The 27,517-nt window shown below is 46.5% G+C and overlaps 1 protein-coding gene and 1 pseudogene across 3 annotated transcripts in view; one reads left to right on the top strand and one right to left on the bottom strand.

Moving 5' to 3' along the window:
- The window catches only part of NDC1 (NAD(P)H dehydrogenase C1), a 167,472-nt gene that overhangs the window by 52,260 nt on the left and 87,695 nt on the right, over positions 1–27,517 (bottom strand). For all 3 annotated transcript variants that reach the window (XM_087668363.1, XM_087668362.1, XM_087668364.1), the window contains exons 5-6: positions 13,448–13,514; positions 13,153–13,345 (exon numbers count right to left, since the gene is read on the bottom strand). In XM_087668363.1, coding sequence (XP_087524489.1) covers positions 13,153–13,345; positions 13,448–13,514 — 260 coding nt within the window. The remainder of the gene's footprint in view (positions 1–13,152; positions 13,346–13,447; positions 13,515–27,517) is intronic.
- Positions 1,233–1,804, top strand: LOC148013390 (uncharacterized; annotated as a pseudogene).

Raw genomic sequence — 27,517 nt, 5'->3', positions numbered from 1 at the left:
GCATTGGCAGCATAATTGTCTGAGCCACTTTGAGGCGGACATGGAAGGGCCACGCTTGCGACTTCCAATACATAAACTTAGCTTCCAATTTCTGTGAAATCCACTCCAGTAGTTGCTTTGGCCGAACATCAACACCCAACGGGTACCCAAGATGCCTGACAATGGAGCCACAGGGAACAACCTGGCCCTGCCAGCCCAATGACTGTAAATCAGATTCCGTGCAGCTGAGAATGGCTGATTTGAAGGCATTGATGCGAAGACCCGAAGCATGACCAAAGAGCATCCAAACATCTAATGCCTTGCGAATGTTGTCCTTGTCTGCACGCAAAATCATAAAGCTATCATCAGCCAAAGATTGGCTAATGAAGTGATGTCCCAAAGGAAGAGACAATCCGGCCAGTTGAGCAGAAGCTGCCATTGAAGATAACATTGAAAGAACCGGGTGGGTCGCCAGGGCAAAGAAGAGAGGACTCAAAGGGCAACCCTGTCTCACCGAGCGTGCAAGGACAAATGGCTCTGTAACCCCACCATTGAGCATAACACGTGAAGAAGCCGCAACACTAATGGTGTAGATCAATCGGGACATCCGAGTACCAAAACCCATACCAGACATAAGTTCTGCAATGAAAGACCAGTCTAAATAGTCAAAATCCTTCTCCAGATCCAATTGAATCAATACCACTTCCTGACTAGAGTACCTTGCATAGTCAATGGCCATTTGCACATTTAAGATATTATGCCAAATGTTGCGGCCCTTAATGAAACCATATTGAAGAGGATGCACAATAGCTGGAAGGTACTTGTGGAGCCGATTCGCCAGCACTTTGGAAAAGATTTTATACATCGGGCCCATCAAATTAATTGGTCTCCATTGTTGCAACATTAACGGCGAAGGACTTTGGAAGCAGTTTGATAAGGCCTTCTTTCCATGAGGAAGGCATGACCCCTGTTTCCTAGACCTGCTGAAACATAGCTGCCAATGGCTTCACCAGTTGGGTAGCCGAGCTCTCAAAGAATTCATTAGTGAGACCGTCCCAGCCAGGGCTTTTATCCTTAGGTAGGTGTAACAAAACATCCATAACCTCCTCCTCACAAATATCTGCCTCCAAAGTAGCTTGCATATCAAGTGGAACCAGATGGCCCTTGAGTCCTCCAAGAAGCTTGCCAAAGAGGGTGATACTTCATGTCTGTATGCGTAGATGTTGGCCAGGTTTGAGCTACATGGCTTTAGCATGGACAAGTTACCCCCCTTCCAGTACTCCCTTGATGCACCATCTCTTAATCTGAGCAGGTTAGAGATTCGCAAGATCATCAGAATGGATCTTACCCAATTGGATATCAGGCGGACATGGTTGATGCCAAGGCAAGAGCTAGGAACAAAGATCGCTTTCTACCACGAGCATTTCCTTCATACTACAGATGATGGATTTATTGCTCGCCCGAGATACATGGACACCCACCTTTCCCATGGGATCAAATGTACTATTGGCAAGTTGCGCACCTACTCACATCAGCTAGAGATTGAGACTAGCAGATATATAGATCCATCCCATCAAAGGAGCGCATATGCCAAATATGCCAATTAGAGCCAGAGACAGAGGAGCATTATATCTGCCGCTGCCCAGCGTATTATGAGGTCCGTGGTCATTTCCACTGTCTCTTTAGAGACGGATTTGGACCACTATCCAGAATCATGGATTTTACCGATCACAGATGCCTTGGCCTCTTTCTTCTTGAGATACGACAGCTTCGTGACATGTGCCTCAAGAGTACAGCTGCTCCAGGACACCAAGACCCTCCATAGAGGTAGCTCACAGACTTCTTTGCAAAGGAGACTCGGAAGACTTCAATACAGTTACAACCACAACCCACACAAGAGCCTCTCTCACCACCACAGTCCACACTACTGATTGATCGAGCCGTTTAGCTTAGTCGATCCAGACGTCCTAGGCCTCAACACAGACACCGACGACACCTTCATAGGCGAATACAGAGGATTATTGCTCGGGCTAGAGCTAGGCCCTCCATACCCACATAAGATTGTACCATTTGGAGCTCATTGTTACTAGATAGAGCTCTATATTTTACACATAGCCATAGTTAGTTTCCTTTCTTATTTTGGGGTTAATGCTAAATGTAAGCCATACATTGTGCATTATTCATGAGATGCAGTATTCAACTGTACAATAGAAAATGTACATTGCTTCAAAAAACATTCTAAGTCACTGTAGATTCCAGTAAGAAAGCTTCTCAGTAAAGTTGCAATAACTGAGGCGAATCTTCCAATTTAGCCTCTTCCATCCATTTGGCATCCATTGGTGAATACTTCTTGAACTTCACCAAAACTCTTCTTATAACTCTACCTTTCACTTTCCTATACTTATGTGCCAGGTTCTGCTCAGGAACTAGAATCTCATCTAATTCCTCTACTTCAAGCCGTTCCTCTTGAACCATATCTTCTAGCACTTCACCAATAAAAGGCCTCAATAGGCTCACATGGAATGCATTTCGAATTTTCCAATTCTCTGGCAATTTCAGCCTATATGCTACGTCATTGATCTTCTCTGAGACTTCAAAAGGGCCATAGTAACGCATACTCAGCTTTGGAAACAAACATTCCTTGCCCTTCTCTTTTCTCAAATGTACCTTTTCAAAACGCAATAAGATCCAATCATTCTTTTTGAACAAGAGCTCCCGATGATGACTATCAGCAGCTCTTTTCTGTTTAGCTTGTGACTTTTCTGGGGCGTACTTGACCTTTTTATATGCTTCTTCCCAATCTTTTACATAACGATCTGCTTCAAAGATGTTATCTTTTGTCTGCAAAATGGGAGGCAATTTCTTTCCACCTTCCACAGTCTCAAAAGGTGCTTTGCTAGTAGATGAGTGCATTCTATTATTGTATGCATACTCAACCAATGGCAAGTAGTGTTCCCAAGAAGTCTTATGATTTGAAACATAACACTTCAGTAGATCTAAAACAATCAAATTTGCTTCTTCGGACTGTCTATCAGTTTGTGGATGGAAAGAAGATGAAAATTTTAGAGTAGTGCCCATGTTTTCAAACAATGCTTTCCAAAACAAGCTAGTTATTCTTGGGTCTCTATCACTCACAATTGACCGTGGCATTCCATGGTACTTGAAGATATTTTGCATAAATATATTTACCATGTGTTCTGACATAATCTTTTTCCTTACAGGAATGAAATGTGTTTGTTTGCTGAATCTGCAAATGATAGTCCAGATTCCATCATTCCTTGAAGATGTTCTTGGAAGATCAAAAATGAAATCCATGGCAATACTTTCCAATAGCCTTTCTAGAATAGGAAGTGGTTGCAAAAATCCTAGTGCCTTCTATCTATCAAATTTGACCTTTTGGCATACAAGGCAAGATCTGACATATGCATCAACATTAGATCTCAAGGCTGGCCAATAGAAGAAAGTCTCTACCGCTTTGATTGTAGCATCAATATCACAATATCCTATATATGGTGGAGCATGACTTTCCAATAAAACTTTTGGCCTTAACAATTTTAGTAATGCATAGTCTTCCATACATCATGATAAGGCCTTCTTTAAACACATAATGATCATGATGGAAATCTTCATCATTAGCATACTGCTCTTTCATATCATCCAATTCATGGTGATAAGGAATTGAAACAGCTTACACCTGTGGTTTGTGAGATAAAGCATCTACAACTACATTCTTCTTGCCTTCCACATGCACTATCTGAAAATGAAACATAGATAGGAAATTTGCCCAACACGTGTTTCTCTGACCATTTAGCCTGTGTGAGAAAGTATCTAAGTGTTTGATGATCCGTTTGGACTACAAAATCAGCACCAAGCAAATAGTGCTTCCAATTAGAGAGTGCATGGATCACAGCCAATAATTCTTTCTCATAAATTTGGTAAGTCCTTTCAATGACAGAAAGTACTCTACTCTCGTATGCCACAACTCGGTCATTCTGCATTAATACAGCACCAATTCTGTTTCTACATGCATCACACTGCGCTACAAATGGCTTGGACAGATCTGGAAAAATAAGTACTGGATCTGTAGTCATTTTCCCCTTCAAACATCTAAATGTTGATTTCTCTTTGTCAGTCCATTGCCATTTGACATCCTTCTTTTCAAACGCATGTAAAGGAGAAGCAATCTCTGCAAAGTGTCTTACAAATCTTCTATAGTAAGAGCATAGGCCAAGAAAACTGCAGACATCATGAATGGTTTGCAAGTCTGGCCAAGAGACAATTGCTTCTATCTTTGCAGGATCCATCTTTAGAAACTATGTGCCCAAGGAAGTGAATCTCTTCCAAAAAGAATTCACTCTTCTTACCATTAATGAGCAATCTGTTACGCTTAAGCTCATTAAAGACTGCAACTAGGTGTTTTCTATGCTCCTCTTCATTCTTTGAAAAGATAATCATATCATCAAAGAATATGCCAACGAAACTTCGATAAGGGCGGAAAATTCTATCCATCATCCTGTTAAACATAACAAGAGTATTGGTCAATCCAAACGGCAAGACTAAAAATTCATAGAGACCAAATGTCGTTCTAAAAGCAATCTTATGGATATCCTCTAGCTTGATTCTAATTTGATGGTACCCACTTTTCAAATCTATGTTGCTAAACATTCATGCTCCTTGTAATTGATCAAGAATGTCATCTATTCTCAGAATCGGAAACCTATTCTTGATCGTGTTCTTATTCAAGGCTTTGTAGTCAATACACATTCGCGAAGAGCCATCCTTTTCTGAACGAACAACACAGGTGAACAAAACGGAGAACAACTGGGCTGAATTAGTCCCTTCTCTAAAAGCTCATTAACCTGTGTCATAATCTCTTTCTGCTGCGCCGCACTGACCCTGTACAGTGGCCTATTGGGCAAACTAGTCCCTGGAATAAGATCTATGGTATGATCTTCAGGCCTCTTAGGGGGTAACTCTCCTAGTAATGAATCTAAGAAATAGTCACTGAATTTATCCGAGAAAGCCCTTCTACATTCATCTAGTACAAACATATTACTATCAACTTCATTTACTTCCTTTGCAAAAACCAAGTACGCAAAAATATGATTTTCCATTACAGAAGTAATTGCAGAAGCAGAAACAACTAGGACAAACTCTCCTTTAAGCTTCACATCTAACACATGAGTCTTGCCCCTATGTACAAGAGTAATCGTTCTATTGTAAGTATCCAAGATAACATGCTTCCTATGGCACCATGGGATACCCAACAAAACATCACAGCCCTCTAAAGGCATAATATGGAACTCCTCTGTGTCCACATAGCTCTGAATATGCATACGAAGTTTGCCAAGAATGGGGGTGACAGGTTCAGTATGTCCTGGGCATGCCAAATCAGCCTGTCCAATAGGTCCCATTTCCTCGGGACGTATACCCAGCTTAACAGCCAATGCCAGTGAGATAAAGTTTGCACAAGCTCCAGGATCAAAGAAAATAAGCACTCTGGAATCTCTGATCTTTCCCCAAGCTCTGCACAATTCTATAGCATCATCAACTGATTGATCTCCCACCATATCACGCACTAAGACAATCCTGGGCTTCTTTTTACTTGGCGCATCTTTATCCTCCGCATCTTTAGAAGATTGCTGTGGACACTTAGAAGCAATATGGCCTTTCTGTTCACATATAAAGCATTTACTAGTCATCAGTAAAGCCTTTCTTTCTTCAAATGATTTGCCAAAAAGTGGCATCTTCTGTCCTTTACCCTGTTTAAAAGAAGTTTGAGGTTGCTGCTGAAATCTTTTCTTCCAAAAAGACTTCTTTGTAAAGCTGGTCTTTTGTGGGAATTGTTTCTTCTTCTTGCCAAGATCCTGTTTAAACTGAGAATCCTTCTTTTCAGTGCCTTTAAAGCTGTCATCTTTTCCTTTCAACAATGCATTTGCCACACCAACGTTTTCAATTAACTGTACCATATTTGTAACCCTAGTCTTGGTACAATAATCCCTAATGGCTTCACGCAAGCTGCAACAGTACTTTTCAATTTGTTCTGACAGGGGTACTCTCCTGTAAGAACTCACGGGCAAAAGTGCTTCCCAAAATTTTTTATTGTACTCTTCTAAATCCATACAATTTGCCGCGTCCAATTTATGCCATACAGTCATGACATCTACTTCAAACGCGTTAGTAAACCATGAGGCTGCAAACAACTGTTTAAAATGGACCCAAGTGGCAGGTGCATATCCTTGCATCAACAATATGTTCCACCACTGCAAAGCATTACCTTTCAAAAAAGTTACAGCCTTCCGCACCTTAGAAGTCTCAGTAAAATTCCCTCTTGTGTAAGCTGCATCAAACTGCTGTATAAATGTCAAAGCTTTCAGCTTATCTTGCATACCCTTGAAGGTTTCAAACTTTATTGCCTGACCACCCAAAAACTTTGGCATCCGAGGATTCTTTACGAGCTGTTCGAAAGAGCCAACCATACTGAGAAGTTGTGCCATAAACAAGTCCTCCTGTTCTTGCTCCTCATCCTGTGGTTCAATGTCGGTTCTAAAAGGTGCTGACACCTGTGTACCAATACTCTCTCTTCGCTGTCTACGAGCAGAAGGACTCTCTTCTTCACGAGGGAGTTTTCTTTTGCCTTTATCCATGTCTGCCATCTCTCTAGTCCTGTAATCTGTGTAAAACTTGTGTATGGCCTTTTCACCCAAAACTATCGGGAGCTTAAATTCTTACAGAAAAGATTTCAAATCCCAAGGATGGAACCATGAAACTGGTCTATGACTCACATAAAGCGGTAGTTCCTTCAATTAACGCCTGGTCTTTACACACACACACATAAGCAGAGACCTCACCGGTGCCCCTCTCGGTATTTCTTTATCAATTAAAAGATGGAAAATTACAAAAATGATAATGTTCCAAAATACATAACTTGTGAACAGTTGGTTTTCATCTCTTCCAAGTAAATCCCAGCTGCATAAGAACAGTACAGCATGTCCAGATCAACATCCCTTTTAGGAAAGCATGTTCTGTGACTAAAACTCAATGATTCCTGTGCAGAATTGCAGTCTGCAGATCTCTGAATTCACTGTTCTTACTATCCAATATGTTCTGAATTCACTATTATTACTATCCAGCATGTGCAAAATTCACTGTTCTTACTGTCTAGCACACTGTTCTTATTGTCCAGCATGTGCATAATTCATTGTTCTTACTGTTCAGCATGTAGCCAAAACTCAATGATTCGTGTGCAGAATTACAGTCTACAGATCTCTGAATTCACTGTTCTTACTGTCTAGCATGTCCTGCATTTTCTGTGACCAATACTCAATGATTCATACGCAAAATTTCAGAGAAAACACAAAATTGTACCTTCGATGGAATTAGCCCATCATGCGAAGCATTTCCTCTGAGAATAGAGAGAGAATTGATCAGAGGGAGCAAGCTTTACCTTCGTACTTGAGTCAGAGACATAGAAGTACTCTCCATGGCTGATTTTCTTGCACCAATCTGCCCTCAGCTCCTCAAAACTTCATTCTTCCCTCTGCCCCTTATGCCTATTACGTTTTTTTTAATGCTTTCTCTCTCTCTCTCTCTCTCTCTCTCTCTCTCTCTCTCTCTCTCTCTCTCTCTCTCTCTCTCTCTCTCTCTCTCAGAAATTTGTGCCACATGGCATACATGTAACAATTTTCCCGTTTAAACCTTCTGGTCTAGAATTCTCCATGATCTGTGCAAAATTTGATCTCGGCACTGACCAAAGAATTAATCCTCATGCAAAAACAAAGATAATGACGCGAACAGATTCTGGGATCCAAAAATAGTAACTCCCTAAATTTTAAGGATGGTGACCCCTGCATTCCTCAAGTTGTTTTGAGCAACTTTTATCATTGTGACCACATCAAAAAGTGTAATGTGGCTCAATTACAATGACTTTTATTCCATGAGCATTCTCACATGTGCATCTTCTGTCTTGGCCACGCTCATTATCCTGCACCATCTCCAGTAGCTAAGCACACAGTCCCAAACCACTGGCATTCTATTTTTCAGTGCCCGTTCAATATGGAACCGGTCCTAAGGCTCAGACAAACCATTAGTCCAATTTGTCCCAATGGCTGCCTCTTCTGGCCATGCAAAGATCCTGGCTTATTCCAAGAGAACTCTGGGGGTAAGAAGCAACAACAACAAAAGAAAAGAAAAATAAAATATTTATATAAGTAAATAAGAAAAGCAACCGTAAAAAGTATCACCACTTGGTGACATACAGTGTTAGCCATAACAAGGAATCGACCATTAAAAGATAATATCATGCTTCATCCATACTTGGATAGAATCCTAATGGAGGAGGAACTCCACATTGCAAGCCAACTCAACTCCAATGACCTCTTGACTGATGTATTAACTTATATCATGCAAGTGGGCATTCACCCATAGGATATGGACCATTACGTGACTCTAGAATATAGCCTCAAGTTCTACGACTGGCTCTTGAGAAAGTAAGGCATAACACGGATGCATAAATGCCCATACACCTTGATTCCCACAATTCTAGGAAGGATTTTCATTCTTTCCAAGGGGGAGGGAGTGAAAGTGTAAAATGGATTAGTAGATGAGCCAAAGAATAGGCCAAAGAGAGATGTATACGGGATGCTGGGGATGGACAAAAAAAAGGTCTACACAAACGATGGGTTCAACCTGGCTGACATTCCTGACCCCACCATCCGACTACAGGTAAAAATGGTCCATACCCTCTTCTCAAGCCAAAGATATAATGCTCTCATGAATAGAATAGGCATGCCATTGCTGGAGAGCCTTACAACAAACGCCCTAGATTAGGTGAATTGGAACGTCTCTGTACTAGCCACAGCACCAAGGGCACCAGCGGAGGGGAGTCTCTAGCTACAACAGAATCAAAAAGGAAAAAACCTGCTTCCAAGGCTTCAACCATAGGATTTGGAGGAGTACTAATGGCCATAATTCAGAAAGCCCTAGGGGAGGCGAAAATAGAAGTAGTAGAGAGAAGACCCCGCAACCATCACCTATCCAAGAGGAGCATCGCTCCCCCACCCCAACAAGCCTAACTATTTCACTTTCCATAAGGAACAGCAAGACAAAATAGAAAGAGCTACTAATGAAAAGGAGGCTGACCAACCCACTCAACAACAAGGAACCTCGAGTGAGAGGACAGTCGGTGAGCAGCAAGACTCTAAGTTGTCGAGCCAAGGGGGGAGAAAAAAGATCACACTTAAAATCCTCATAAGAAAAACCCAATCCACCTCTGAAGAAAACAGTGAGCTGAAAAGGGTGGAGGAGGAATCGAAAAGCTTTGAAGAAGAGCATGGGAAAAAACAAGAAGAGGAGAAAGAGTGATTGAGGCAACACAAGGAGGAGAAGATAGCCCCTGCCATTCGGAGATCAATGGAGCAGCCCTCCTGATCTCAAGGATTAGCGATGATGAGCTCAATACTAGATGATATGCCAAGCACAAGCCCAGCAAACGGAAGAGGCAAGACCAAGACTAGTGATGGAAGGCAAGGATAATCCCCCCTTGCATGCAATTTCACTAGTCGTGGCTACCTTGACACAAGAAACTACTAAAGGGGCGATCAATAAGAGCAACATCATGGCAGGGGGATAGTACTTAGTGAGCAAAGTGCAAGAAATTGCACCTGCACCTTGTGAAGAAGCTCCCCTTGCACGAACAAAGAGGCCAGCAGCAGCCGACACAAAATCGCGCCAAAGGCCGAAGATACCCCGTTTGGAAGTGTCAACTACCTCAGTGCCTTCAGCCATGCGCAACACTGAAGATCATGACAAATTGGTAAAAGAGCTTCAAAGTCAACTTGACAAGATGACAAAGAAAAAAAAGGCCGCACTTGCAGAGCTAAAAGAGGAGAAGATTGCATTTGCAACCTACAGGGTGGAAAAAACGAGAATGATGACCATCATCAATAGGGGAATGGTTGCATTGAAAGAGGCCTTAAAGGCAAGACAGGGAGAGGAAAGCTTGAAATATCTGTATAAGAAGGAAACTGCAAAAGGAGAAGTTGAAGAGGCAAAGAGAGGAGGCAAGGAAAGAGCTACAACAGGCGGCAAGGACCCAAAGAGATGAGGAGACCATGATGGGCCATTGCGTGTGTTGTGCTACCCCCCCGCCATTGTACGTGTTCCCCCCCTCGCCGATCCGTGGCCGCCCTAGTGCTCTCCCCTCGGTGGCATAGCATTCTCCACCCCTCCCCCCCACCTATCACTTCAACACTGCCCCGCCTATCTCCCCGCGCGTTTTGGCCCATTACACTTCCCTCGCCTGTCTGCGTTCACCCACCCACCTTCCACCTTCAGTTCCGTCCCCCAACGCCAACTCCATTTCCCTCGCCGCTACCCGCCAACTGAGTACTGTTGTATACGCCCCCCCCCCTCTGCTACGCCCCCCTAGCGCTATCTCTGCCTCAAAACCCCCCCCCCCCTTGCCTCCTCCGCCTGACTCACCACCTCTCCCACACTTGTGGCCCCGGCCCCACCCGACAAGCCCAAACTCGCGTTGTGTCCATTCAGAGCCGACCTCCAGCAGTATCCAACACCCTCCCCACCACGACAAAAGAGAAAACCCCCCCCCCCCCAGTTGCTCCCTCCCTCTTCAGCAACCTCCCCCCCTGGTAGCACAGCAGCAAGATTGGTACGTCCTTAGCAGGAACACGCAATGGAAACCTCTGGTCAAACGCCGGTGCATTCTACGAGTGCCCCCTAGTCAAACACCTTGCGCATCATCCTATCTGAGAAACAACTCTTAGCCGTTCGTGCAACAGAGTTGCACCTTAAAGAAACAACGACCTTTGGTCAGGTAGTAGGACATTCCCCATCCAGGGCCCAGCTTTGGGATTGGCTTCACTCCACGCTGCACATCGGCACAACAAGATAGCAGAGGCAATTCTAATGGGTCAAGGAATCTTCATGGTACAACTTACCTCGGTAGACGCAGCACATGAGCTACAAGCTACCTCACTCTATGCCTCCACGAGGGGGGTCATCCATATGGTCTCCTGGTACAATGGCTTCACAGTGGAGGCATTTGCACTCCACAACAGCTTCCTTAGACATCTGGTCACCCTACTATTCCCCGACGGACTGGCGTTAGAGTATCGCTTGAAAAAATTTGAAAAAAAAGGACAAGAAAAATAAAAAGGACAAGAAGAATAAGAAATGGGAAGAAAAGAAACACAACAATGAAATTAACCCATCTGTACTCTACGAGCGTCACAAGCACTACACCTAGGAATCACCCTGGCCCCTCCCCCACTTCATGACTTAATGCACATTAAGAGCAGGACATGATTGATAGACCTATCTCCCCAAGTCACTCACAGCACTCCCATTTCCACGAACTAGGTCCTCAAGAGTGGGACAATACCTTAGGCTTGGTCGACCATCTCCCAGTTCCACCATCACTTACGGAGCGCACTACATGGTAAGGTAGACACAACCCCCTAGGAAGTGCACTCTTTTTCTTTTTAGAAACATTGTACGGCAATGCGGCAAACCAACACCTACGAAGGCCTTCTTCGACCAATCATCTATCTTCGCTATCGGCAACCTCCCGAACTCACTTCACAGAGCATGCCTAATGTAGCCCATCTCCCCAACAACCCCAAGAACCATTCCTTATCAATCCTCTACAAATTCAGCCTATACCATCAGATGCCATGGGACTAACACCCAACTAGGAGGGGGGTAATGTTACATCCTCGAAAGACCAAGACAAAAAAGCTGAAAAATCAGAAATGGAGGACAATTCCAAGGCGAGAGAGAAACGAAAGAGAAAGGCACACTCGAAAAAAATCTGAAGATATGAAATGCAGGAAAAAGCCTCAAATGTAAAAGAAAGCACACAATAATAAGCGCACCGTGATATGCTAGCAAGAAAAGCGCTGGGTGTATTGCAATTCATTTTGTAAAAGAGTGTTGGGCTCTCTCCCATAAAAATTGTAAAGAATGGGAGGTGCGGGTTGAGGCCTATGCTAACAGGAAGGAAAAGAAAAGAGAGCAGAGGAATGAACAAAGGCTACATCATAAAGGGGATGGCCGCCCAAGGAAGGGATAAGAGCATGTATGAAAGTCAAGAAATGAATGAAGAAGCTCATTCTTGTGTGTGGCCAAACTTGCTCTCTTCTTGCTTCTTGCTCTTGCTTCCTTCTTGTCCATGAGAAGGAGAGAGGGAGAGAGTGTGTGTGAGGGAGTTAGGAACCGTGGAGAAGCTCTTCTTCTCCTCTCTTCATCTTCTTCCCCCTTCTTGCACATGGGGCTATGGAGGTTGAAGCTCCGGAGCTTGGAGATGGAGCTTGCTTGAGAGCGCATCTTAAATCATGGAGCCATTGACAAATTCGTGGGAGGAGATACTCAATCAGATTCGAAGGTAAGCTCACTACATTGATGTGTGGAAAAGTGTGCACGGCTATGTGAGAGGTAGCCATAGCTCTCGGCTTGAAACGCTTGAAGCAATAAGCGGTCCGTGGGTCTTGATGGTTTGCTCGCGAGGGCGATGATAAATTCTAATTATGTCTTTATAAGAATTTCTCTTCCTTGAAACTCTACTTGCTCAAGAAAACATTGTGCTTGTTAAGCCTTACCATAGAGGTTGAAGTGGAATATGTTCATTGCATCTCCTTGTAGAAAAGGCCCAAGATGGCCTACCAAAATGAGACTTTAAGCACTTACGTGGAGGATCTGAAAGCACAATTATCCAAGAGTCGAGGACAGTTTCAGTGTTGGCCGACAGCTTCTAACAAGATTTTGAAGAACCAGTCTCTTTGCAGCTACAACATAGGGTTAATGACTTTATGCTCAGCAGAAATAGGACAGCAAAAAAAAAGTTTCCTTCCAATAACTTTGGTGTCATTCTGCCCGAGTCTAACAAAATGTGAGCCTGATCTAACATAACTTAATTTCTGTCCCTTCCAAGTGTAGATCTAGCAGATTTTCTAACCAGTCGACATGCAATTTCAACATTACTATTCACTCTTGTTTTTAAGTCCAATCCAGGATTACCCTTCTGAAAAAAAACAGAGATGGTTTGAAATAGCAAGCTCAAAAAGTCCAAACTAGTTGTTTGTGGGCAGGTTTTGCCACGCAATAGATTTCTAGAAGACAGAAAAGTAAAGAATTGAACCCTGCCTAAGGGCTTACCAGTCATATTCAATCACAAGTCCACTTTCCAAAAAAACTTCTCCACCAGCACCTTCCAGTTTTGAAGCTTTTTTATTTGACCCTCTCAAACTGTCGAGAGGTGTGAGGGTCTTTACTGTATCTTTCTGAAACATGATACTTGTACCAGCAAGAAGATCTTTAAAAAGAGGAGCCACCTCCCATAACTCAACTTCTGTCAAAATAGATCTCTTGTAAATGCATAAAAATCTTCGCAATAATCCTGGAACGTGGGATTTAATGCAAACAACAGAGCTTAAAACCTATAAATAGTGACCTTTGGACAGCAGTTCGTACATCATAGGTTTGAAAACAAATCTCTCTGATTGGTCAACAATTAGTACCTGCACATGATTCCATAACTTGAATAATGGAACATCCACCATTGCATAACACAGCAAGAGAAGGAAATATAGCTTTGTTCAAGAAAAGCATACACCTTAAATGAAGTATTTAAAACACAGCCTAATACAAAGAAGACTCCAAAACTAGGATGCTCACCAGTCCATGCTGATACACACAAACAAAAACCATAGAGTCTAAATTTCCGGTATAAGACATTTTGAGAATCTAGATTACTCAGGAGTAAGATAAATGCACAAGAGTTCGCACTGCATACATCTAAAATATAAACAAAACCCTGGTATACTAGTCTACTGAAGACAATTAAAGTTCTATAGAGAAGGGGAACAAGAGAGGCCAGGATGCAGACATGGGTTAAAAGACAAAAACGAGCAAGAACAGAAATGATGACAATAACAGCAGCTGCAGCAGGAGGAGGAGGACTGAAAATTTGTTATGCCCATGAGAAATCAACTTACAGAATCATACATGGAGCAAAAATGTAGCTCACCATGTCAAGGGTGTTGGAGTCTGTAGAGCTAAGCTGAACACCATCTCCGCCAGCCTGTGAGGCTGCTTAAGGCTGCCTTCCCCAGCCTTCTGGCCACCACCCTGCCTTGTTCTTCCTCCTCCAGCCAGCAAACTGCCTCCCAGGTCTTCTGTGCTCGGCTTCCCAGCACCATCACTCATCTCCAGCCTCCCCTCATCTCAGTGAGCTTTCTCGCACTTCTCTCCAGCAGTCCACCATGACAGCCGCCTCCTTCCTTTCCTCTTCAACCCCCATGGCCTCTACTCCTACCCTGCTACCAGACCTCTTCTAAGTCCTCTCCATTGCCTCTGCCCTTTCCTTTTCTATTCTTCCCTCCCCTCTGGCCATGGCACAAGCTCAGCAAAGGCTCTAAAACTCAGGTAGTGTGAGAAATATCACAACAGGAAAATGAAGGAGAAAACTTGTCGCAAGATCATCCAATCCCTCATCTTCTCTAGATGACTCCATTGCAGCCCTGACCATTTCCAAAGCTCATGCTTTCCTACCTAGATGCTCAATCCTAACACGGAGCTCAACACCAAGGACAGAATGGCGGTCATGAAGGCATCATCTCTGGCCTATAGATTGGTGGGTAACCCCCACCTACATACACTTTTAATTAGTTTAAGGGACATGATCTGGGCTGCTCTTTATCATTAGACTCTCTTCCTCAAACCATGAAGATCCCCTTTGTGCATGGGGGATCCTCAATTCAATAGGACTAATATGTTGGCCTCCCATGGCAACCAAAGAGAGGTTGCTCAATGGGTCTCCTACCAAGATGAGGGGCAACACAGACCCCAGCCCTATAGGGCAAGTAGGACAGCCACAAGGAGACACGTTACTAGACAGAGGAGACAGGAATAGACAGGCACTAGCATGGACAAGGACAAGAAAGAAACTGAGGAGCAAGTTGAGAGTCCTTAGAGACCTTAGGCCTGCCCCCTGCATGCAGATAATCAGAATTGTCTCCTCACCTCACCCTATGGCATCCCAAGAACCTGAGATAGATTCACATCTTCCTCCCAACCACCAGCAGTAGCCAAGTTAGAGGCACCTAAACTTGCACCTGCAGCTCAACCTATAAACAACTCCTCATGCAACTACTGCAACCCATCAATTATTGCAGCTTACAGCTTTTGCAAATACAAAGAATATGGTTTAACACTCTCACACGGTGAGGGGATTCCCCCTTGCAGAAGGGAGAGAGATACTCAAGCACCAAAGTTAAACACAATTGTACAACAACACACAAAGAGGCAACAATAGAACATAGAGGTAAAGTATAACTCATGAACAGTGAAGAATGAATCATACTCAATGCAATAAACACAGCATGCAAGAGTGAATACAAAACCTCGAACTCCCATGCCTCAAAATGGACCAGGGCAGAGATGCGCTAGAGAGTGTGTCCTACTTAGAGCAGATCCCAAAACACAGCAGGCAGCCTCTAAAACCTATCAGCACCTGCAAATGTAGGTCTAAGTGTCTAGATCAGACTCACAAAAGCAAGGGCAGCAGGGCAACCTACACATAGTTAAAACGCCGAGGCAGCAGCTACAAATGCGAGTCTGGTAGCTAGTGACTGCTCCTACACAAAACGCATTGGGCCTGAAAGGGGGTGTTAAGCTAAAAATGGTGCACTACAAGCTTAAAACTCTTTAAAACAGCTCCACATCACAAAATTACCAAACTTTAGAAGAGATTACAAAAGTGTTTGTGTCCCATAAGCCAAACACCTAAGACTTTGAGAGGATCCACATCTATAAATAGAAGGCTGCCTAGCCACTTCTGTCAATCCTTGTTTTGTAGATTGTTGGAGCTGAGTCTCCATTTTTGTCTACACCCCTTGGTGGATGCTTCAAGTCCTTGTGCCGCTAGTCCTTGTCTAGCCTCATGCGCCCCTTCTGTAAGCTGTTGCTGTCTATTGGAACCTAGAAGGGACTGCAAAGCATAGCTCAGCCCATAAAACCCCGAGGTGTCCCACTCAAAGTAGACAAGCCATCAAGGGTGCACAATAGCTACCCAAGAACCTACCAAGACCATAGAGGTGATGATTGTCTTACCTTAGGAGCCCAAAGGGCCATCCTAAAGAGACCAAGGTATCAGATAAAGGGTGCTCCTCAACTGCCTAGTGGCCTACCAGGACTTGCAAAGGAAATGAAACCGTCTTTTTTTTAAGTATTTCTGCCCATGGGAGAAAAGGGATGCTCGGATCCAACACCACAAAACACAAAGCTATCTCAACCACCCATCTAAGGTATTGGTGAGATGAAGCAAATGTTGAAGTATGTGTCGTATGCTGCCATTGGGGGAAATAGTACCATAGAGACTAACATGGGAGCTACCCTGAATAGGGTCGATCCAAGTTGGCCACACTTTGATGAAAGAAAAGGGATAAATATGCAAAGATACATGTTCACAAAAACACAATGCCAATACACGAGGTAATGCAAAGAAACATGCTCAAACAAAATGCCATGCAACAATGCCACTTGGACAATGCCCTCATAGGGGAATTGTTCACTTGCCCAAGCGCCCTTTTACAATCATGATCATCAAGATACAAATGCATGATGATATAAAGTACATATGTCATTAAAGAAATGATGACCAAATCTTGTAAGCACCAAGAGAAGAAGCCATCCCACTCTCACCATCAGACAAAGCTATGGGGACTCTCTCTCCCCATCATGCTAAAGTAGAAGAGGGAGCACCCACGCCAATCTGTTGAAGCAAATATTGAAGAATCGCCTATTGACTAGCTTGGTCAAAATATCTCCAAAATTGTTGGATGATGCTACAAACTCTAGATGGATGGTACCTAGTTGTTGTGTCCCTGAACATCCGGATGGGCTCTAGTAGCATTGATCACGGTGGCGACGAAGTGACTTAGTGCGAATGCACTAAGGGCACTTCGGGTTTAGGGCAGCTGTGTCCTATTTATAGGACTTAAGGCCCTATTGTGCACATTCATTGTGTGATCACCACTCTTAGACTCTTGGCCCATTGGCCGATGCATCCATACACTGGGATGGTATGGGGTGGTGGTATGGGATGCCAACTCTTGGGATGTGGTCATGATCTGAAGTGCGCTAGCTCCCAGGCTCGAGGTTGAGCCAATTTGACTCTATGGCTAGGAGGTGAGCGTAATGTCCAACCCCTTTTATGGTGAGTGGCTTGCATCGTGTCTCATGTGCAAGTTGGATCTTAGGGGCATGTTTCACTAGCTCTACTTGCTCTCTAATAAAATAGTAGTGCACGTCAACATGTCTAGTCTTCAGAATAATGATTGGATTACTAGCTAGTGCTATTGCACTCTAGTTGCCACAAAAGATAACAATTGGCATACTATATGGAAAGTTCAATGATGCCAGCAAGCTCCTTAGATAGATGGCCTATATGGCATCATCATAAAGAGCCTGATATCCAGCCTGAGCAGTGGAGACAGCCATCATCTCCTGTTTGCAATTGGACCAAACAATGGGAGCCATATCTAGGGAGAAGATGTAACCATCATGTGAATGCCAAGATTCAAGATTTTCTACCCAATCGGAGTGTGTACCCCTGCAAAACCAAACCTTTATCATAATGTAAGCCATATGAATAAGTACACTTAACATATCTCAACACACGCATGACATAAATGAAACTAAGTAGGCTAAATTTTATCTAGAGTGAATCAACCAAAGAAGTTTTTTACCAAAAATCTTCAGGTGCTTATTAAATAGCTCACCATGAGGACCCTTACAAGGCTTCACGATAGGCTCATTAAAGTTTCCTATCCCAAGAATAGCTGATAGAAGTAGTGCTCCAATCTAGATAGATATGCCTTCTTCTTCCGCCACACTAGGCAAGATGAAAAATCAAGCGTGTCTCCTTATGTATGTAGACCCCTCGTGCTTTGCCTTGCTAAAGATGAAGACGGGTTTGCTTGCACTCCTCGTCATACCAAATTGTTACCGGGTTTCCCACAGCACAGAGGAGCGGAAAATGGAAAAACTAAGGAAATAGCAAAAAAGGCGCAAGATAAAAGCAGAAAAAGGCGCCTTGACCGGTAACCAGACCCTGAAAAATTTAAATGTTCGGGCACGACCCTCAGAAAGTCTCGAGGTTTCAGCTTTCTTAAGTGTACTTCAAGTGCGGAAATTCAATGTGAGTGCCGCAAGCAATTCCTCAGCGTCTTACACACTCTCGCTTGTTTCGGGCCTGATAAGCTTCGTTGCTCAAGTCCTGGCCGTTCTAGCGGGTTCTAGGGTCTGCGCTGCTTCTTGCCATTCACTAGGGGGTCGATCACAGGTCCTCCGATTGGATTTCCGTTCTCAATGCGTTAGGTCGCTGGGGAGTGCTCCAGCACTGTCCCCCTGTCCCTTGGTCTTGACTTCTATGTCAGGAACTGCCTACAAGGCGTTCGCCATGTTGTCCTGGAGCGGATTGCGCTTCCAGTCAATCGTGGGGGTCAATTTTTTATGTCCCCCCCCCCTTTTTTTTTTTTTTTGGCCTAAGGGTGTGTCTGACTTTGAGAATTGGACATCCGATTTACCAGTGGTCCGATTTACCGGTGGTTCGATTCTAGGAATCGGACCAGGTGGATCCGAGTTTGAGCCGTCCAAGTCTCAAAATTGGACGGAGGTTAAGTGTCCGATTTTCGAAAATCGGACAAGTGGTCCAATCGGACTAGGCGTCCGGTCTAATTGCTAACGTGTCCTAATTCGTGAGTCCGATTTCCTTGATCGGACGATCGGGCTAAAAGTTCGATCGGGCGGGGTTGGTCCGAGTCCGAGTGGTCCGAGTGCCCAAATCGGATGGGTTGGTCCGATTGGACGGTTGTCCGAACGTCCGATTCTCAGAATCGGACACTAAATCGGGTGTCCGATTCCGCCGACCCGAACGCACTTTCGAGTATAAATTCGTCCAAAATCTTAAGATATCGATTATTATAGACTACAAGATTCACCAGGAATGATGTTGGAGTGATGGGGGAGAGATCTATATACCTGGGGATCGCCGATAGTAATGTCACTTCTTGCCCGGATCGATTGAACGGGTCGCTCAAGCTCTCTCTCTCTCTTTTTTTTTCGTAAAAGGTAATTATATTAATTACGAAAAAAATACACGATTACTGGATTACAAGGTACATGATGACACAAAGCCATCATGTGAAGAGGTTTTCTCTTTCTCTCTCTCTCTCTTTTTTCTGATTACAAGATACACGAGGGCCCTCGGCCAACATGTGGGGAAGCCCCGGAGTAATGCACTGAAAAAGTTACACCAATCATGGCAACGACCCAGAGGCAATTGCCATATGCCACGGATGCAAATCCTCTCGAGGGAGCAAGTCGGAGTGTCGGATGATATCCAGCTGCCAATGCAAGAGCCCTTTAAGCCTGGCAATATGTCGGGGTACATTAGAGGCCGAATCAAAGAGAAAAGAATTGCGCGTGGTCCAAATGTGCCAGCATCCCCAATATCTGAAAAAGTGAAATAAGATCTTCTCATGCAACTGTGGCGGTGCGGAATACTTCGGGCGCACAAAAACCCAATCGAAAGGAGTTAGCGAGGATCCCACCACCGCGCGCCAAATGAGCGACAAGAGTGACCAGATATTCTTGGCGAGCGGGCAAGAGAGAAAACGATGTCGGGCCGATTCCGCCGGTGTGGTACAGAAGAAACAATTGCCATTCGAGATGCGACGCTTGGCAAGGGCCGAGGCCAGAGGAAGACCACCAATCATTACCCGCCAAAGAAAAACCTTGCATTTGAAAGGTGTCTTATTTTGCCAGCCCTCCATCAGCGTTTTGTGCCACCATGACAGCGATTTCCGCAGTCCCCAAACAGTGTTAGCTTTCTCTCCCAGCCATTGGTGATCTTGAACAAGAAGATGGTACACCTGATTAGTGGAGGCCTTTTCCAGACTCAGGCGGCCTGCAAGATCCCAGTCCTGCCAAGGGCGATCCACCGTCAAGGCAGGAAAGGGTTGCCGACCCTGAAGCTTCGACGAAAGCTGCTCCCACAAATCACGGTATCCACGCGGGATCTTAAAGAGTCGCCGAGCAGTCCGAAATGAGACGAGGACATTGCGAGTAGCAAGGGTAGCATCCGCAACCGACATCACACCTAAACGGGCCATGCGATTAAATCTTGGTCTGAGTTGATGTTTATCTTCCCATGAAAGGAGTCTCGATACTGCCAACAATTCCAGCTGAAAGGAGTTAGTCTGCAAGCGGTCCCCCACTGGGTGCCAGCGGGCCTTTTGGAGCACCACTTTCCAAGAGCCGACCAAGTGCAGTAACAAAGAGGACGAGGGACTGGAAACACGAGAGTCAGCATTAAGGACATGCCACCAGGAGGCCCGAAGCCGTGTGTTGCCATGGCGGAGCCCGCTGTCCTCAAGAAAATAACGGGCTATGATGGACCAAGGGTGGTGATCCACACACATGGCACGAAAAAGGGACCAACGGAGAGCTAACATATGAGTGTGTGCATCCAAAATCGCTCCGCCACCCATGCGCTTAGGGGTACATGCGTGTGACCAAGAAATCCAGGAAATGCCGGCCTGCAGTGAGTCCTTCTTCCATAGCATGAAACGGATGGGATGAGTGAGGGCCTTCAAAGTAGTAGGAGTCCATGGCAACAATGGCAGGAAATACGTTAGCATTGGAAGCATGATTGTTTGGGCCACTTTGAGGCGGACATGGAATGGCCACGCTTGCGACTTCCAATACATAAACTTTGCTGCCAATTTTTGTGAAATCCACTCCAGCAGGGCTTTTGGCCGTACATCCACCCCCAATGGGTATCCAAGATGCCTGACAATGGAGCCACGGGAAACCACCTGGCCTTGCCAGCCTAAGGACTGCAAATCAGGCTCCGTACAACTGAGAAGGGCTGACTTAAGGGCATTGATGCGAAGCCCAGAGGCCTGACCAAAGAGTGTCCAAACATCTAATGCCCTTCGAATGTTGTCCCTGTCCGCCTGCAAAATCATAAAGGTGTCATCCGCCAAGGATTGGCTAACGAAGTGCTGACCCAACGGAAGAGACAGACCGGCCAGCTGGGCAGAGGCTGCCATGGAGGATAACATTGAAAGGACCGGGTGAGTCGCCAGGGCAAAGAAGAGGGGGCTCAAAGGACAACCCTGTCGGACCGAGCGTGCAAGGACAAATGGCTCTGTAACTCCACCATTAAGCATAACTCTGGAGGAAGCCTCAGCACTGATGGTGTAGATCAATCGGGACATTCGGGTACCAAAGCCCATGGCCGACATGAGGTCTGCAATGAAAGACCAGTCCACATAATCAAATGCCTTTTCCAAGTCCAATTGGATCAATACCACTTCCTGACCGGAGTGCCGCGCATAGTCAATGGCCATTTGCACATTTAAGATATTATGCAGAATGTTGCGGCCCTTAATGAAACCATATTGGAAAGGATGCACAATAGCTGGAAGGTGCTTGTGGAGCCGATTCGCCAGCACTTTGGAGTAGATTTTATACATGGAGCCCATCAAAGAGATTGGTCGCCAGTGTTGCAACTTTGACGGCGAAGGGACCTTTGGAATTAGTTTGATAAGGCCTTCTTTCCATGAGGAGGGCATGACCCCCGTTTCCCACACCTGCTGAAACATGGCCACCAATGGCTTCGCCAACTGCGTGGCCGAGGTCTGAAAGAATTCATTAGTGAGACCATCCCAGCCAGGGCTTTTATCATTCGGCAGGTGCAACAAAACGTCCATAACCTCGTCCTCGCAAATATCCGTCTCCAAAGCGGCTTGCATATCAACTGGAACCTGCTGGCGGACCAGATGATAGAAGACCGCACGGGCATGCGTAACCTGGCTAGAAGGCGAGGAAGAGGAACCAAGAAGATCCATAAAATAGTTTCTGCACATAGTGACAATGGTCTGCGGATCCGTGACCATGCGACCTTCCGAATCCTGGAGTCTGGTCATATTTTCGCGGGGCGGAGATGCATGCAAGGCGCGAAAGAACTTATGAGACTGGCAGGTGCTATCTTGCATTGTGTCCATCAAGTTGTGCAGCTTGGCCTGTTGATAAGATTTCAACTGAAACACTTGAATAAGATGGGCCAACCGCCTCTCCAGAGACAGCAGAAAATCATCATCAGGGGAATCCAGGAGCAAGGAACGGACCAAGGCCAGTAAGTCTTCTGCTGCATGTCGACGCCGGCGGCAAAGCGAGGCATGATGGATCCCATACTGGCGAGCAACCCGCTGCACATTAGAGAGCAGCCTTGCAAATGAAGGCCAGCCCTCAGAGGCGAAGTCCAATAAGAACCTCTCAATCAACTGCTGTATATAGCCCTGGAAAACTGAATGCTTCAGATAAGAGGAGTTGAAGCGTAAAGGGAGCCTATCCAGGAATTGCACAAAAGGTGCAATAGAGTGTGCCCGCATCTCAAGCTGGAGGGGGAAATGGTCCGACAACGCATATTGCCGCAAGACCTTCATTTCCAGCATGTCGGGAAGAAAGTCATCGCCCTGCATGATATACATTCGGTCCAGCCGCGACCAGGTAGTTGCATATTGTGCGGAATGAAAAGTCAATCCTGAAAAAGAAGGGTGAAGCCACGACCAAAGATCTTGCTTGAGCACGTGCAAAGCAAAAGAACTCCACACCCGGCTTTCCGGCGTATCCATTACCGAATGCCCTGAAGTGGACTGAGAAGAGTCGACACACATATTGAAATCTCCCATCAAGAATCCCCTTCGGCCGAGTGACATGGAGCCCTGCAAAGTGGACCAAAGATCCCGCCGGGATGCGGGATCATTCGGAGCGTAGAGGCCCAACAGCCATAAAATCTCGCCTTCAAATAAGACTTCGATCACCAGAAAGCGGCCCTGCACATCATTTTTAACAAGGACAGGCTGATATTTCTCATGGACAATCATCAGCACGCCCGAATAGTGCGTAGCATGGGTCCCTGCATAAAACAGGCGGAATCCATGACAATCCATCACTTTTCCTGCTTCACCGTGACTTTTGTGCTCAACTGCACACAATACATCCCACTGGTTCTCGTGCAAGACGGTCCACATGGCATGTTGCTTATGGCGAGAGCAAATGCCTCGCACATTCCACGTGGCTATCTTCATGTATCCTCAAAGACGGAAATCAGGAACGAGGCACCTGCTGCCTCGATTTCACCTTTTCCGCGAGAGCATCCAGGACACCCTCATCCAGAAAATCAGCCAATACTGCAAAAGAATTCTGGCGACCTGCGTTGGAGGTAGAAGGGCAATCCACTGCCTTGGGAGAGGGGCGGGGATAACGCCGATCCCAGGGTGTAATAACATTTCCTTTGCATCGAACGCCAGCTTGGCAGGTGGGCCTCTGGGGCTGTCGGTATAGGCTCTCCTTGGAGACTGATTGCGGGGGCCCGACGGGGCCCTAGGACGCGGAGCCTGCTGTGAAGTGGCCATTTCTTTCCGGCGCGTATACGTGCGCACGGAATCCTGGGAAGCGGGAGGCCCAGGATCCGCCAAGCTTGTATCCAACTTTTTACCTTTTTGAGGACGTGCCTCAATCCAGTCAGTACGACGGGAATCCACACTTCGGACCTATTGTTTGCCTTTGTCCATGACATGAGGAGACTGAAGGGCTTCCTGGGGCGTGGCATCAAGCACCATGTCGTCCTTGGGCAGCACAACCTGCGCATCATCCGAAGACGAGTGCTTTTCAGGGCATTCGGCCATGAAATGCCCCAATTTTCCACATGAAAAGCAGTGGCCCGCAAAGTTGCCCCATTTTAAGCGAAAATACAAAGGATGCATGCCCGAACAATTTAGGCGAAGCCACGCGGGCCTTTTCCTGGCCGTGTCCCATAGCATGCATAAACGGTTGCGGTTCATCGCCCTGAGGCTTGGGGGAACCAGCACTGTTCCCACAACTGCCATCGCATCCTTCAACATAGGCCAATAGACCGCCGGGCAGTTTTCCACCTCTACCCACACCGGGCATTCGCGTTGGAGCAGACGCTGGAAGTCGGCCATGGGGCGCCATGGCACAACATGAACCAGGCGGCGATCAAAGAATAGCGGCAACTTGGACAGGAGCTCAGCGCGATGCGTTTCCGATTTCAGCAGGACCTCATAAAACCCGCGAGGTCCAAGGAAAATCTCCTCAACCGACTCCCCTTGCAATAGATGGTGCAGCCACTGGCGAATATGCGAAAGCATTGGGATCCTGCCAGTGAAGAAAAGAATAACTGCACGGTCATAGAACACCGAGAAAGATCGCAAGACTGATTTGGGGTCCACCGTGGCTTCCAGCACATCATCCGTTCCCGCAACAGAAAAAGATTCGGTATTATGTTGGACATAATCGCCAAGCAGAGTATTGGCGAAGTCCAGCAAATGCTCCCAGTCGATTTCCTGCGAATCCACCGGATCAGAGACCACTTGCGCATAGGAGCGTTCCGGAGGACTCATTGGCTCATCAGGCGTAGGCTTGGAGCGTTTGCCGGCAGTTGGCTGTTCAGAACTCGGCGGCAACTCCTCCGTGCATGGCACCATATCTTCCGGCTCCTCTGCATCGGAATCAGGGCCAAGGGCTGCCACTGTCCGGTCAAGAAAGTCCAAATCCAGGCCAGCCATACTGCTGTCTTCACACAGAGGACGAACTCTCTCTCTCTCTCTCTCTCTCTCCCTCTCGTTGTCTCTCTCTCTCTCACGCGCTGTGCAGGTCCCGCAGTCCTGCAAAATCAGTGCACCACCCGGCCGCAGCAACAGGACTGCAACGACGAACAGGACAGATACGCGCCGATGAACCGGGGCGCCGTGTAACGGGTCAAACACAGGAGGCGTAAACGGGGCTGCGTCAGCCCTGCACGCTGACGCAGAGCGGTCAACCACAGGCGGCGCACTCTGCACAGGTCAGACGTCGACAGGGCAGGTGCCACGGGGTCAGGCCCAGGGCAGGCGTCGATGGTGCAGCAGGGCAGACGTCAGACGTCGACGAAGGCGGGCACACCCAGGCGCAGCCGACGTCCGGCGAGCAGGCGTGAGACGTGGATGAAGGCGGGCGCAGGTCCAGACGACGGGCAGAGACAGGCGTGGCGACGGCTGGAACGGGCGGGCGTACCTACGACAAGCGTGGCGACGGCTGGAACAGGCGGGCGCAGCCGCGGCAGGTACCGACGGGCGCAGCAGCGGCAGGCACGGACAGGTATCGACGGGCGCAGCACGGCAGGCAGCGGCAGGCACGGCAGGCACGGACAGGTCCCGACGGGCGCAGCACGGCAGGCAGCGACAGGCGCGAGGGTCGCTAGGTCACGGGGGTTGCAGGCCCGCCATCCATGGTCGCTCTCTCTCTCTCTTCTCTCTCTCTCTCTCTCTCTGGAGCTCTCTCTCTCTCTCTCTCTCTCTCTCTCTCTCTCTCTCTCTCTCTCTCTTTTTTTCGTAAAAGGTAATTGTATTAATTACGAAAAAAAATACAAGATTACTTGATTACAAGATACATGACGACAATGCAAGTCGTCATGCGACGAGGTGCTAAGTACTACAAGTTACAATTTCATGGCAAGGATGCGGAGGAAATTGCCATATGCCAAGGACGGAAGTCCTCCGTAGAGAGCAAATCAGAACGATGGAGAAGAGCTAACTGCCAATACAAGAGGCCCTTAAGCCTCACAATATGTCGCTGAACATTATGGGCTGAGTCAAACAGAAAAGCATTCCTAATGGTCCAGTTATGCCAACAGCCCCAGTATCGAAGAAAGTGATACATGAGCTTCATATGTGGCTGTGCGGGAGAAGGGTATTTGGGCTGGCCCAAAACCCAATCAAAGGGGCGCAGTGTGATACCAACCACCCCCCGCCACACAGCCGACAAAAACAACCAGACCTTCTTAGCAACGGGGCAGGAAATAAATCGGTGGCGAGCGGTTTCCATAGTAGTGGTGCAAAAGAAACAGATGCCATTGGAGATTCGTCGCTTGGAAAGAGCCGAAGCAAGCGGAAGACCCCCAATGATCACTCTCCAAAGAAAGACTTTATATTTAAAGGGTGTCTTGTTGACACAGCCCTCCATCACCGTGACCCTCCACCAGGAGCAGGATTTACGCAATCCCCATAAAGCATTCGCTTTAGTAACCAGCCATTGATTATCTTTAATCAGGAGATGATACACTTGATTAGCAGAGGCTTTGCTCAAAGGAAGCCGGCCTTGTAGGTCCCAATCCTGCCAGGGATGATCCAAAGCAAGAGCAGGAAAGGGTTGTCTGTTCTGGAGCACCGTGACGAGCTGTTCCCATAAAGGCCTATATCCACGAGGGATCCGGAAAATCCTCCTAGCAGTACGAAAGGAGATAAGCACATTGCGACTGGCAAGGGTGGCATCCGCAACTGAAGACAAGCCCAACCGTGCCATCTGGTTGAATTGTGGTCTAAGCTCATGTTTACCTTCCCACGAAAGTAGACGCGAGACCGCCAGTAATTCCAATTGAAAAGAGTTAGTAGCCAGGCGATCCTCCGTTGGGTGCCACTGAGCCTTTCGAAGGACGTGTTTCCAGGAACACACCAAATGAGTAAGCAGCGATGAAGAAGAACTAGAAAACCGCGAATCCGCATTAAGAACGTGCCACCAAGAACTCCGGAGTCGGGTATTGCCATGCCGAAGCCCATGATCCTCAAGGAAAGAACGGGCGATAGCGACCCACGGATGATGATCATCCGAGCACATGGCGCGGAAAAGGGACCAACGGAGTGCCTGCATGTGAGTTTGGGCATCTAAAATAGCTCCGCCACCCATGCTTTTGGGGGTGCACGCATGCGACCACGAGATCCAGGAAATACCTGCCTTCAATGAGTCCTTTTTCCAGAGCATGAAGCGAATAGCCTGAGTGAGAGCATTCAGGGTCGTAGGAGTCCAAGGCAACAATGGCAAGAAATATGTGATCATTGGCAACATAATTATCTGAGCTACTTTGAGGCGGACATGAAAAGGCCAGGCCTGAGACTTCCAGTACATAAACCTGGCCATCATCTTCTGAGAAATCCACTGCAGAAGCTGCTTTGGGGGAACATCAACCCCCAATGGGTATCCAAGATGCCTGACAATAGAACCTCGAGGAACAACCAGACCTTGCCAGTCCAAGGACTGCAAGTCCGACTCCGTGCAACTTAGAATGGCTGATTTGAGCGGATTGATACGAAGGCCTGACGCCTGGCCAAAGAGACCCCAAACATCCAATGCTTTTCGAAGGTTATCCTTGTCCGCACGCAAAATCATAAAAGTATCATCTGCCAGGGATTGGCTAATGAAATGTTGCCCTGTAGGAAGCGACAGTCCGGTCAACTGGGAAGAGGCGGCCATATGTGATAACATGGAAAGAACTGGATGTGTCGCAACGGCAAAGAATAAAGGGCTCAAAGGGCACCCCTGTCTGACAGAACGGGAAAGGACAAATGGCTCAGTAACACCTCCGTTCAGCATGACTCGCGAAGACGCCGCAGCA

The sequence above is a fragment of the Lygodium microphyllum genome, chromosome 26, assembly GCF_053477565.2.
Source record: "Lygodium microphyllum isolate KBCC chromosome 26, Lygodium_microphyllum_v1.1.10, whole genome shotgun sequence".
Classification (NCBI taxonomy): Eukaryota; Viridiplantae; Streptophyta; class Polypodiopsida; order Schizaeales; family Lygodiaceae; genus Lygodium; species Lygodium microphyllum.
The sequence above is the reverse complement of the archived record's forward strand: the minus strand, read 5'-3'. Positions and strand labels throughout refer to the sequence as shown.